The 14977-nt window shown below is 37.3% G+C and overlaps 1 protein-coding gene across 14 annotated transcripts in view; it reads left to right on the top strand.

Moving 5' to 3' along the window:
- Positions 1 to 14977, top strand: part of LOC145524716 (glycerophosphodiester phosphodiesterase domain-containing protein 4-like) — a 101982-nt gene that overhangs the window by 83818 nt on the left and 3187 nt on the right. For all 14 annotated transcript variants that reach the window (XM_081537470.1, XM_081537467.1, XM_081537462.1 and 11 more), the window contains 2 exons: positions 6629 to 6711; positions 7496 to 7548. In XM_081537470.1, the coding sequence (XP_081393596.1) occupies positions 6629 to 6711; positions 7496 to 7548 (136 nt within the window). The remainder of the gene's footprint in view (positions 1 to 6628; positions 6712 to 7495; positions 7549 to 14977) is intronic.

The raw sequence follows: 14977 nt of genomic DNA, 5'->3' as shown, positions 1-14977 counted from the left end.
TCTGACTTGTTCAGGGTCAGGAGCAGGTGCAAAGTAGTTAGGGCAAAGGGCACAGTCTTGTAGGGCTGGTATTTCATTGAGGCCCTCTGGTGGCAGTGTAAAATTGCCTACCCCTTCTTTCTTGGTGGCTTGGGGAGGTTTCTACAGATGATCCCCAAGAAAACCTAGGATGGCAGGTCCCTTGGCTCAAGTGAAGCCTCTTCACTTGTCTTTCCCCATATTATTCCTCTTCTTGTATGTACTATATACTTTTCTAATGTTTTTGATTTTTAAAATTGCAGTGTAAACTTGTTCATTATATAAAATTCAGTTATTACAAAATGCAAATTAGAAAACAGTGCACCCTTCATAATCCTATCCCCTAAATCAGTAATGGCTCAAAATTGTCCCTTCAGATATATTAAATAAAATTTTTTATTTCAATACTTGGATTGGTAATATTTAAATTTATAATAAATTCATTTGTTTCAAAATCAAAGAGTGTAAAAGGATAAGTAAATTACTTCTTTCTAAAAGAAAGATGTTTAAAGGACTGAATGTAACTTTGGTCAAGGAGGTGGGACCAGCATCCTAAAGGCTTTCCTAAGCAGCCCATACTCTGGGTCAGAATATGCAGATTCAGCTCTTGGCTCTACCACTTATTGTGTTAACTCTTGGAAATGTTATCTAACTTGCTGGGCCTCAGATTGTTTATTTGTAAATTGGAGACAAAACTAGTAGAGTAGAAGCAGTTTTATCCAATACACATGGGTCTGCTTAGTGGTCTGTTTGTTGAAAAAGTTAGAACAGGACATCATAAAATAAGTTATATATAGTCTATTACCATTTTATTATGTTTACAAAGCATAACTAATATTTAGTGGCTTAAAATTAACAAATATTCATCTGTCACATTCCATATGATGGCTGAGTTGTTTCTCCAGCCTGAGACAGCTTGACTGGACTAGGTGGTCTAGGATGGCCTCATCCACATGTCTAGGTTCTTACCTGGGATGACTGTGGTTTCTTCATTTGGTCACTCATCCTCAAGGAGGCCAGCTTGTGCATGTTCACCTGCTGGCATTGGATTTCCAGCAGCAAGAGAGGTCAAGCACCAGTGCACATGCTTTCTTAAGGATCTCTCAGTGTGATGTTTGTAAATGTATCATTGGCCAAAGAAAATCACATGGTTAAGTTCAGATTCAAGGTGGGTGGGGGAAAAACAGACTTTACCTCTTAATGGAAAGTGACAGTACAGTCACATTTTTTATAGGCCTGCATTTTGAATCAAACAATGTGGCCATTTTTATAAACAATCTACTACAACAACAAACTCAGAATGGATTAAAGACATAAGACCAGATACTTTAAAACACTTAGAGGAAAGCATACAACACTCTACCCTGTAGGGCTCTCATCCAGATTCATTGGAGAAATCAAAAGCTTTATAGAAAAGCAAAAGCTAAGAGAATTCAGCACCAGCAGACCAGCATTGCAACAAGTACTAAAGGAACTTCTCTAAGCAGAAATGAAAACGCCACAGATAGAGACAGAAGAAATTACGAATGGAGAAACTCATCGGTAAAGGTAAACATACAGTAAAGATAGGAAATCATCTGTGCACCAAAATATGACACCAAAACCATCAATTGTGAGGAGAGCACAAATGGAGGATATTGGAAATGCATGTGAAATTAAAAGACCTTAAAACAATCTTGTTTATATATAGACTACTATGTCAAAACCCCATGGTTACCACAAGCCAAAAATCTACAGTACATACACACACACAAAAGAAAAAAAAACCCAAACACAACACTAAAGTTAGTCGTTAAATCACAAGATAAAAAAAGAAGTAAAAAGACCTGTAAAAACAAACCCAAAACAATTAAGAAAATTGTAATAGGAAAATACATATCCATAATCACCTTAAATGTAAATGGATTAAATACTCCTATCAAAAGACACACACTGGCTGAATGGATACTAAAATAAGACCGATATGTATGATGTTTATACGAAACCCACTTCAGACCCAGGGATATATACAAACTGAAAGTGAAGGGATGAAAAAGATACTCCATGTAAATGGAAATCAAAAGAAAATTGGAGTAGCAATACTCATATCAGACAAAATAGACTTTATAAAATAGAGACTGTTATAAGGGACAAAGAAGGACACTATATAACAATCAAAGAAACAATCCAAGAAGAAGGTATAACAATTGTAAATATGTATGTACCCAAATATAAGCACCTTAATACATAAGGTGCTTGATACATAAGGTGCTTAATACATAAGGTGCTTAACACAACCAAAAGTGAGAAATTGACAGGGATACAATAATAGTGGGGGACTTTAATATTGCACTTATACCAATGGGCTGATCTTCCTGACAGAAAAATTGATAAGGAAACACAAGCCTTAAATTACACATTAGACCAGATATTAACTAATATTTATAGAGCATTCCATCCCAATGTAACACAATACACATTGCCTTAAATGCACATGGAACATTCTCCAGGATCGACCATATGCTGGGCCACAAAGTGAGTCTTGGTAAATTTAAAAATATTGAAGTTATATCAAGTATCTTTTCTGATCATAATACTATGATACTAGAAATCAACTACAAGGGAAAAAAATGTAAAAGACCAAAAACATGTGGAGGCTAAACAATATGTTACTAAACAACCAATAGATCACTGAAGAAATGAAAGAAGTAAAAAGATACCTAGAGACAAATGAAAATGAAAGCACAGTGATCCAAAACCTATGTGACACAGCAAAAGCAGCTCTAAGAGGCAAGTTCATAGCAATACAATCTTACCTCAGGAAACAATAAAAATGACAAATAAATTAACATTACATCTAAAGCAAGTAGAGAAATAGGAACAAAGAAAACCCAGAGTTAGCAGAAGGAAAGAAATCATAAGATCAGAGCAGAAATAAATGGTAAAGAGATGAAAATGATAGGAGCAATCAATGAAAAATAAAAGCTGTTTTTCTTTTTAAAAGATAAAATTGATAAACCTTTTCCCAGATTCATCAAGCAAAAGGGGAAGGGGCACAATCAATAAAATTAGAAATGAAAAAGTAGAAGTTACAACTAACACCAAAGAAATACAAAGGATCATAAGAGACTAACACAGGCAACTGCATGCCAATAAATTGGACAACCTGAAAGAAATGGACAGATTCTTAGCAAGGTATGATCTCTCAAGACTGAACCAGGAAGAAATAGAGAATATGAACATACCAGTCACAAGCACTGAAACTGAAACTGTGATTAAATGCTCCTAACAGGTGAATTCTACCAAACATTTAGAGAAGATTTAACACATGTTCTGAAACTATTCCAAAAAAATTGCAGAGGAAGAAAAACTCCCTAACTCATTCTATGAGGCCGCCATCACCCTGATACTAAAACCAAAGATATCACAAAAAAAAGAAAATTATAGGCCAGTATCACTGATGAACATAGAGACAAAAGTCCTCAACAAAATACTAGCAAACTGAATCCAGCAACACATTAAAAGGATCATACACCATGATCCAGTGGGATTTATCCCAGGGATCAAGAACTTATCAATATCTACAAATCAATCAGTGTAATACACCACACCAACAAATTGAAAAATAAAAACCATATGATAATCTCAATAGATGCAGAAAAACTTTTGACAAAATTCAGCACCTGTTTATGATAAAAACTTTCCAGAAAATGGACATAGAACATACTTCAACAAAATAAAGGTAATATTTGACAAACCTACAAATAACATCATAAATCAACACTGAAAAACTGAAAACATTTCCTTTAAGGTTAGGAACAAGACAAGGATGTCCATTCTCACCACTTTTATTCAGCATAGTTTTTGGAAGTCCTACCTATGGCAATCAGAGAAGAAAAAGAAATAAAGGGAATCCAGACTTGAAGAACTTAAACTGTCACTGTTTGTAAATGACATGATATTATACATAGAAAATCCTAAAGATGCTCCCAGAAAACCACTAGAGCTCATCAATAAATTTGGTAAAGTTGCAGGTTACAAAATTAATATACAGAAGTCTCTTGCATTCCTATACACTAACAGCAAAAGGTCCAAAAGAGAAATTCAAGAAACAATTCCATTTACCATTGCATCAAAATAATAGAATACCTAGGAGTAAACCTGCCTAACAAGATGAAAAACCTGTACTCCAAAAACTGTACAATGCGGATGAGAAAATCAAAGAAGACAAAAATGGATAGAAAGATATGCCATATTCATAGATTGAAAGAATCGATATCGTTGGTACAGCTATACTACCTAAGGCAATCTATAGATTAAGTGCAATCCCTATCAATTTACCAATGACATTTTTCACAGAACTATAACAGAAAATCTTAACATTTTTTTGGGTACAAAAAGTATCTTGAATAGCCAAGCAATATTGAGAAAGAAAAATGGAGCTGGAAGGATCAGGATCCCTGACTTTGGTCTATATTAAAAAGCTACAGTCATCAAAACAGTATGATAGTGGCACAAAGATAGAATTATAGAGAAATGGGACAGGATGGAAAGCCCAGAAATAAATCCATGCACCTGTGGCCAATTAATTGATGATAAAGGAGGTAAGACTATATAATGGAGAAAAGAGAATTTCTTCAATAAATAAGGCTTGGAAAACTGGAGACCATCATGTAAAAAAAAAAAAAAAAAGTGAAACTAGATCATTCACCTTTTGACATAGCCTCAAAGTCTTTCTTTTGAGAGCATTCAGCTGACTGAATTTTGTATTCTCTCACTTGTATGTGCTTCCTAGTGCACCAGCTGTGACTTCTAAGTTTAGTTTCCTTGGTGTACAAGAACTTCAGCTCATTTGGTGAATGAGGAATCTGCAGATTTTTATAATCCTCCCACCCCTCAGTTGCAGTTTATTTTTTAAAAACCTCTTCTGTCATCATCGAGTTTTTCAAAGCATTGGCTTTTTTTTTTCGGAAAATGTTGTACTTTTTAAACTCTGGTCATACAGATTTAATATAACATTAATTAAACTCCTTCCTGGATGGTTCAGTGGTAAAGAATCTGCCTGCCAATGCAGAAGGCACAAGTTGGATCCCTGGATTGGGAAGATCTCTTGGAGAAGGAAATGGCAACCAACTCCGGTATTGTCGCCTGGGAAATCCCAAGGATAGAGGAGCCTGGGGGGGCTGCAGTGCATGGGGTTACAAAAGAGTCAGACATGACGTAGAGACTAAAACAACAACAATAATTACACTGTACATTTTTAACAAGTACAGGTGTTCTAAGTCATATGGACCGTAAGAACAACTGATTCTTAGTGACTGTACAGCTGATCTGGTGGGCAGCCTGCAGCAGGGCAAGGCATCAGTCAGTCAGTTGCCTACTGGGGATAAGGAGCCTTGGCTTAGTAGAAGTTGGTTAAGAGATTTTATTATGCCTGCCTAGTAGAGCTGTTGTGAGAATTAGCTGTGAAAATATACCTCACATGCATAGAATACTACCTTAGCTCCTGTAAATGCTCATTAATGCTCATTAACTTGATCATTAGTATTATTGTTGTTGTTCTTGTTATCATTAGTAATCAGACCAAGCAAAGACCTTCAATTAGGATGGAAATGACATAAGAAAGATAAAAATGCCAGACTTAGTACCATCAAGTACTATTGGAGGTGCAAAAATGAAGGTAGAAAGGGAGGATCAAGCCAGGGAATTAAAAAATTTATTCAGTAGAACCTAGTTAATGGAGCTGTGAAATGGGTGATGTAGGCAAGAAGCCTAGAGAAGTGGGCATGTTAGTTGCTGCTAAGTCGCTTCAGTCGTGTCCGACTCTGTGCGACCCCACAAACGGCAGCCCACCAGGCCCCGCCATCCCTGGGATTCTCCAGGCAAGAACACTGGAGTGGGTTGCCATTTCCCTCTCCAATGCATGAAAGGGAAAAGTGAAAGTGAAGCTGCTCAGTCATGTCCGACTCTTAGCGACCCCATGGACTGCAGCCTACCAGGCTCCTCCATCCATGGGATTTTCCAGGCAAGAGTACTGGAGTGGGGTTCCATTGCCTTCTCCGGCATGTTAGTTAAGAATGATAATTTCAACATTTTTATTTGGAGCATGATGATTTAGAAGAATAATTCCTAAATGCTGGTTCACAGACTGGTTGCTTGTTTCTGGGGAGCTTGTTAAAGATGCAAAAATTCTGATTCCTGAGTCGCTAGTGAGGCCAAGAAAGCTGTATTACGAAAGGCTGCAGCTCAGGTAGATTTGGATGCACAGCCAGGTTTGGGAAACTGTGCCATGAACACATAGAGCACTGGAAGTCAAGGAACTTGGGCTGTAGTCCTCAGTCTAGAGAAGACATGCTATTGTGACATTTCTGGGACTCCCTCAGACCTCTATCGAGGGTCCAAGGAAATGAAGTGTGTGGAGTGTTTTAGTCCTTGTAGAGCCCTCAGCACATGTAAGGGGGATTGTTAGGTTAGCAGCAGGTATTCTCTGTGTTTGACTTCAATCTCAGCAATCAAGGTTCCTCCTCCTGCTCTGCCCCTGTTCATTCCCGCTCAAGCAAGGGACTTGACTCACATGATCTACAGTCTTCTCCAACTGTAAATGCCTATAACTGTGTTTTCTATTTTGCAGACACCAAAGTTCTATCTGTTCTTGTGGATTTTCATGGATATTATTTCTGCAGTTTTCATTGTTTCCATATTTCATTTTCATTGGTAAGTATGCATTTGTAATTTTGTATAATTTTTTCCCAAAATAAGATAAAAATGGTTTTGTACTTTGTGACATTTGTGAAAAAAGTTACACTCTTCCCATGATCCCACGTGACAAATCCTCAGGGAGACAGGGTTTTAAGGGTTTTATCTTCCAAACCTCCTGTTTCTTCTCATGCTGCCTGCAGTTCCTCACACCCCCTCTACCTCCTTGATGTGAGACCATATTCTAAGGATAAGGACTCTCACTAAAGCTTAATCAAAGCTTTTTATTACATATCCCTTGTGGATCAATTGGGAGAGGACAAGAGTTGAAGGTTGAAGGTTGTTCAGAACATGTGTCCCACCTTCCACAGAATGGGACATAGCAGGGTGCTGGGTAAAGAGCAAGCTCACACTCCAGGAAGCCAGGGTTTTAGTCCTGGTTTTTCCTGTAGTTGCTGGGTGACCCTGGGAAAATCATTGCCCCTTTCCAGAACATAGTCTCTTTTATCTGACCAATCAAATGACATTTGAGAATTTTTGAGGGAAAAAATGAATCAAGATTATAAGGTTCAGGATGGGAGAGGGAACATCTGGTAGAAGAATTTTAGCTAGAAGAAATCATGGTCTTTAGATCTCATCATGCCCATCGTTTGCTCATTTGAGTTATCCTTTAAAGGAGGAGACTTCATACCCTCTGCCCAAGGTACCATTTGACTGGTAATGTTCTTTTCTGGCCACTGCCTGTGTTATTGTTGCTTTGGAAGAGGTCTGTGAGGCTCATGGACACTCTGCTTCCTTCTAGGTGGAGAGAGAGCCAGAGTGAAAAAATTCACCAGGGTATCACCAGTTACACAGGTAAAGTCAAAGGCCTAGCTCCCTCTCATCTCTTCACCCCTCCCCATTGCCTCCATGAGACAGGGCTTGCCTTTAATATTTCTGACAAGAGTTGAAGGAGTCTAAAGTTACAGGGTGGGAACCACTGAGAAGCTGGGCAAAAACAGGCTGTACACAGACTCTGCGAGCCCCTTGACATCAGAATACATTGTAGACTTTATCTTCTAAGCAGTGAGACTCCTTCGAAGATTTTGAACATGGTTGTATATTTGCTTGCTTTGTCATATATTCATTCATCACATGGTTATAGAATACCGACTTTGTGCCAGGCAGTGTGAGACTGAAGTACCTGAAAGCTTCGTATATGGAGGGTGTCTTGAGAACAGAGACTCTGGTCCACAGAGAGCAGTGAGGAAGCAGGAAAAGGTATAGCAGCAGTTGACATCTTTGGTTCAGCCATCTAGTTCCAGGACAGAGAAGCTGCCATGCTCCTCAGGGCTGAATGTGCTTTATGTGGCTTCAGTTGTGATGTATGTTGGAAGGTGGAAGGAAAAAATTGCCAAGATCCTGGAATGCTGGACTGGAGTCTAGACTCTGCATATAAACATCAGGGAATGGCAAGTGAGTTTCAGACAAGGGAGCAGTATGCTTAGACACTTGTGTAAAGGGATAGAATAGCAGAATGACTTATTAATCAGCAGAATAACTCAGGACTGAGTAAGTGGGATAGGTCCAGTAAGGGAAGGGAAGCTAGAGTTTATCATTCAGGAGGTTGTGGGGATAATCACACAGTGAGTTACTGGCTTGGGAAGCCAGTGTAATGTTAAAGGGAAAACCAGTTAGGAGGCAGAAGACTGTGCAGTACATGATGCAGTTTCCTCCCATTGCTGTTGGAGTCTTTAAGTAAAGTTGACACAGTCAAAAATGATTAATTAATTTCTTGTGAACAGTTGTGAGGATGATGAGATACTTTGTATCAGCAATCAGTCTTCAACACATATATTACTTAGATTTTCAGGAATGTATCCACAGAGACTACGAAAAAATAAGAAATTTGAAGGGTAATGGTCTTTTGTATTGTAAAACTGAACGTTTAAATCAAGTCACCCAAATTTATTAAGGTACAGAGTAATCTCCAGTGACTCTGAGTTTTATGGAATTTAAAAAGGTCACTCTGCAGGCTGTTAAGGAGACTGAAGGCTGTGTTCCAGCTGCCTTATGATATTCAGAAGTTATATCAGTAAACTGCTGCTGCTGCGTCGCTTCAGTCGTGTCCGACTCTGTGCGACCCCACAGATGGCAGCCCACCAGGCTCCGCCATCCCTGGGATTCTCCAGGCAAGAGTACTGGAGTGGGATGCCATTTCCTTCTCCAGTGCATGAAAGGGAAAAGTGAAAGTGAAGTCGCTCAGTCGTGTCCAACTCTTAGCGACCCCATGGACTGCAGCCTACCAGGCTCCTCCGTCCATGGGATTTTCCAGGCCAGAGTACTGGAGTGGGGTGCCATTTCCTTCTTCGATCATTAAACTAGGGCTTCCAAAACAAAATACTGTAGACTGGGTGCCTTAAACAACAGAAGTTGATTTTTCTCACATTTCTGGAGGCTGGAGGTGCAGAATCAATGTGTCAGCAGGTTTGGTTTCTTCTGAGGCCTCTCTAATTGACTTGCTGATAGACATTTTGTTGCTGTGTCATCACACAGCCCTTCCTCTGTGCACACACAAACCCCCAGTGTCCTCCATGTCTCCAAGTTTTCTCTTCTTTGATCTGACTGGATCAGGACTCACCATAATGGCCTCATTTTAATCATGCCTTTAAAGACTTTATCTCCTAAATTAGTCCTATATTGAAGTGCTGTGGTTAGGGCTTCAACATATGAGTTTGTGTGGCACACAGTTCTGCCCATAATAGTAATCTAATCAAGAAATGAAAAGAATATGGAATTGGTGTGGAAAGCATGGATGGGATAGAAGTTCTGAAGGAAAGTTCAAAGAACCATTTAAATTTGAATGAAGAAAGGTGGGTATCATGCCTTAGAAAATAAGTTAACTTGACAACACTTCCCACCATATTTAAATGAGAATAAGAAAATAAGGTGAGTAGATAATAAACTAAGAGTCTTTCATGTTTTTAATTTTTAGTTGCTTATTTACAGAAACCAGTTTTGCCTGATCTAAATAAATATATAGAAAGACCATTTGAGTACCTAAAAGAGAAAACTAGAAGGCAAGGGATGAAGTTTAATATCAGGGAATGAACAAAGATGACTAGAAAGAAGCCATAACCATAACCTAGAGCCATCAGTTCAGTTCAATTGCTCAGTAGTGTCCGACACTTTGCGACCCCACGGACTGCAGCACACCAGGCTTCCCTGTCCATCACCTACTCCCAAAGCAAAGCTTGCTTAAACTCAGGTCCATTGAGTCAGTGATGCCATCCAACCATCTCATCCTCTGTCGTCCCCTTCTCCTCCTGCCTTCAATCTTTCCAAGCATCAAGGTCTTCTCCAGTGAGCCAGTTCTTCACATCCGGTGGCCAATGTATTGAAATTTCAGCTTCAGCATCAGTCCGTCCAGTGACAGCCTGGAGCCATGCAGGGTGGGAAGAGCAGGCCTTGCATACTAAGCCTAGTGTCACATCTTGCACCATGACTACCTTTCAGATTGACATGTACTGCCGCACCTGCTGCTGCTACCTTTAGGATACACACACACACACACACACACTCACACATCTTTAGGATATATTTTTCAGCCCTTCAGAGAAGTTGATCCTTTATCTTTTGTCTCGTATAATTTCTTACGAAAAGTCATCCAAAAAAGAAATCTTCCTTTATTTTAATCATTGTTCCTATACTTGTAATATGTCCTTTTTAAGGTTATTTCTTTTTTCAGTAATTTGATTATGATTTACCTTAGTGTATATTAGTGTGTCTACCTGCTTAGAGTTTGCTGAACTTCTTAGAAGAGTATAAATTTTCAGCCTGTATTTTTCAAATATCTCTCTGCCATTACCTTCTTTTTGGGTTTCCAATTACATAGATATTAGATGGTTTCATATTATCTCATAAGTTACCAAGACTGTTTATTTTTATTTTTAGCCTATTAATTTCTATGCTTCATTTTGGATATATTCTATTAAAGTTTGGGTTGTTTTTGATCGCTGTGTAACAAATTACCACGAATCTATCAGTGTAAAGCAACACAAATTTATCATCTCCCAGTTTTTGGGCCAGGAGTCCAGGCATGGGTTTTCTAGGTCTACTGCATATCTCACCAGGCTCTCATGAAGATCTTGGCTTGGGCTGCAGTCTCATCTGAGACTTAAGAGTCCTCTTCCAAGCTCATTGATTGTTGGCAGAATTTAGTTCCTTACAGTTGCAAGAACTGAAGTCAGTCGTGTTTTCTTAATCACTCTTGACTGAGTTTTTCTCTGAGATCTAGATATTCCATTCAGGTCTTAGTCATAAGGCTTTCTCACATCATGGCATCTTACTTCTTCACACCCAGTATGAGAATATCTCTTGTAGCACATGGATTCAGGAGAAAGAGAACAAAGGAAAAAAATAATACACAAAATAAATAGAAAACAAATTGAAATATGGTAGTCATAAATCCAACCATTTTATTAAGTTCAGTTAACATAAATGTACCAAATACTCAAAGCAGTAGTAGAGATTGTAATATTGGATAGAATTAAGCAAGACCCAACCATACGCAGTTCACAAAAGAAATGCTTGAAATATAAAAACACAGATTAATAGTGAAAGGACAGAAAATTAAAATAAAATCAGAAGGGAGAAAAATGAAAAAGATAGGATGGAAAATAATATGCCATAAAAACAGCAAGCATGAAAATAATATCTGAAAGATAAACTTTAAAACATGGAGCCTTACTTTAAACAAAGATAGCTTAAGAAATAAAAGGTCAGTATATCAAGAAGGCACTATAATTATATAGTTAGTAACAGAGCTTCAAAACACATTAAACAAAAGTGGAAAGAAATAGAAAAATCATAGTTAAAGATTTTGACATTCCTCTCTTAGTACCTGAAAGAACAACTAAATTCATCAAAAAGTAAAATCAGAAAGGATATAGAAATCTGAACACTTCCAGCCAACCTGAACCTAGTTTACAGAAAATATTATATTCAACAACTGCAGAACGTACAATATTTTGAAATGTAAATGGCGTAGTTGCAAAATAGACCATACGGCAAGCCATAACGCAGATCTGGAAGATAGAGCTGATTTACCCAACACACAGATGCAAACACACTGAATTATGTAAAATAAGGAGACAGAGGAATATGTTCCAATCAAAAGAACAAGACGAAACCCCAGAAAAAGAACTAAATGAAACAAAGATGAGCAATCTACCTGATAGAGTTAAAAATAATTGTCATAAACGTATGCTTATTGAACTCTGGAAAAAATTGAAGGACATAGTACAAACTACAACATAAAGGACAAGAAAGTACCAAACAGAAGTAATAACTGAACCAGAAACATACATTAGAAGAGCTCAGCAGCAGAACAGATGAGATAATAGAACAAATCAGTGAACTGGAAGACAAAACAATGGAACTCACCCAGACAGAGTGGCAGAATGAAAAAAGAACTTTAAAAAGGAAAGATATTTTATGGGACTGTTGGGACAGCATCAAGTGTAATAACATGTACATTATAGTGCTCTCAGAAGGAAAAGAGAAAGAGAAAATGCCCCCAAAATTAACTGAAGAAACAGTGGTTGAAAACATCCCTAATCTGGGGAAGGAAAGAGACATCCAGATTCAGATCCAGAAAGCCCACAGAGTTCCAAATAAGATGATCTCAAGAGACACATACCCAGACACATTAAAATTAAAATGGTAAATTTAAGGATAAAGAGAATCCTAAAAGGAGAACACAAAAACCAACTTGTAATCGAGGGAAACAGCATAAGGTCATCAGCAGATTTTTTAGCAGAAACTTTACAAGCCAGATAGGAAAGGTGTGATATATTAAAAGTGTTGAAAGGAAAAAACTTCCAACCAAGAACTCTCTACCCAGCAAGGCCACCATTCAGAATTGAAGGAGATATCAAGAGTTTCCCAGATAAACAAAAGCTGGAAGAGTTCATCACCACTAGACCAGTTCTACAAGAAATAGTAAATGGAGTTCTTTGTTGGAAGAATACAAAAGTAAAAATATCACTGGAATATGTTTATGTATAATAAAGGTAGCGGAGGAATCACGTATAACAAATATAAAGATTAAAAAACAAAAGTAGTAAAAATTACTAAAATTGTAATAATTGGTAAAGGATGTCTAAAATAAGAAGATATAAAATGTGTCATCAATCAGTATATTTCAAAAGACTGAAATCATACAGTATTTGAGCACTAAAGTAGTTAAATTAGAAACAATCATTAAAATATCTAGATAATTTCATAATTATTAGAAATTGATGTATTTATAAACTTTTTACTGATCAAGATCACAAGGGAAATTGGAAACTATTTTAAAGTGTAATGCATATACAACAGCAAAACTTGTGTGGTACAACTTAAGCCATAACTTAGAGGGAAATTAGTAGCTTTAACTTTTAGAAGGAAGCCTGGCTTAATAGTGATTAAGAGTTTACCGTAGCAATCTAGAAAATGGAGTTATTTTTTTCACCAAGTAAAAGAAATGAAATGATAAAGATAGCAGGAACAATAAAATAGAAATGATACAAACTATGGAGAAAATTTAAAAAGTGAAAAGTTAGTTCTTAGAAAAGATTAATAAAATTGATAAATGCTTAGTAAGGGGAAAGAGGAAGAGACAGACTGATTGCCAGTATGATGAATGATTAATGAGAGATTATCTCTCCAGATTCTAGACATAAAAAGGAAAATCATGGAACATTTTTAAGCCATTAAATTTAAATGAAGTAAACAAATTACTTCAAATGACTCAATTTTCCAGAACTGAAAAAAGAAATAGAAATTTTAATAACCTATCAGAATTTTTCAGAATCAAATCCATGTATCAAAAACCTCACAACAAAGGAAAGTCCAGGCCAGATAAGCTTCACTGGTTAAGTGAATATTTAAGAAGTAATACTAATTTTATACCGACTCACTGAAAAAACAAGTGCATTTCCTAGCTGATTTTTTGTGGCCAGCAATAATCTCATATAAAAAATATCTGACAAAGACAGTGCAACATCTAAATATATAGATCAATATCATTCACCAACTTAGTCATAAAACAATATATTAGCAGATTGAATCCATCAGTATATAAAAAAGGATAAAATATCTGGAGCAAATGAGATTTATTGCAGCAGTACAAGTTGAATATATAATTTGCAGGTTAATCAAATTAATCTATCATCTAATCAAAATAGACTAGAAATAAAGTATATTTGACAAAAATCCACATCTATTTATGATCAAGATCTGAGTAGCCTAGTTATCGAATGAAACTTCCTCAATCTTATGAAAGATACTTAAAAATCAACCTCAGCCAGTATGATTGTCAATGGTGAAACCGAATTTTCTATCCAAGAGCAGTAATAAGGCGAGTCTACTCACTACTCACTACTGTCTGCTCTCACTACTTTTACTTGGTATTGTACTGAAGATCCTAGCCAGTTTCAGTTAGTTCAGTCACTCAGTCGTGTCTGACTATTTGTGACCCCATTGACTGCAGCACGCCAGGCTTCCCTGTCCATCACCAACTCCTGGAGCTTGCTCAAACTCACGTCCATTTAGTAAGATAGCCAGTTTAGTATATATAAATACATATAATAAATGTATATATATATATAAAGATAAATAACAGGCATAAATGAAGAAATAAAACTAATTTGCAGATATGACTATATACAGTAAAAAATTCTAAGGAATCAAACAACAAACCTACTAGAACTGGTGACTTAAGCAATAGCTCAGGAATGTTGTTGTTCAGGCTCTAAGTCATGTCTGACTCTTTGCAGCCCTGCAGATTGCAGCATACCAGACTTCCCTGTCCTTCACTATCTCCCAAAGTTGGCTCAAACTCATGTCCATTGGGTCAGTGATGCCATTCGGCCATCTTATCCTCTGTTGTCCCCTTTTCCTCCTGCCTTCAGTCTTTCCCAGCATCAGGGTATTTTCCAATGTGTTGGCTCTTTGCATCAGGTAGCCAAAGTATTGGAGCTTCAGCTTCAGCATCAGTCCTTACAATGAGTATTCAGGACTGATTTCTTTTAGTATTGACTAGTTTGATCTCCTTGGAGTCCAAGGGACTCTCAAGAATCTTCTCCAATGTCACAGTTCAAAAGCATCAATTCTTCGGCGCTCAGCTTTCTTTACAGTCCAACTCTCACATCCATATATGACTACTGGAAAAATCATGAATATTCAGAATTAATTTTCGTTAGGATTGACTTTGGTTTGATCTTGCTGCCCAAAGGACTCTCTCTAGAACCTTCTCCAGCAC

Source organism: Giraffa tippelskirchi, chromosome 10 (assembly GCF_054371585.1).
Source record: "Giraffa tippelskirchi isolate mGirTip1 chromosome 10, T2T-mGirTip1v1.2.pri, whole genome shotgun sequence".
Lineage (NCBI taxonomy): Eukaryota > Metazoa > Chordata > Mammalia > Artiodactyla > Giraffidae > Giraffa > Giraffa tippelskirchi.
The sequence above is the reverse complement of the archived record's forward strand: the minus strand, read 5'-3'. Positions and strand labels throughout refer to the sequence as shown.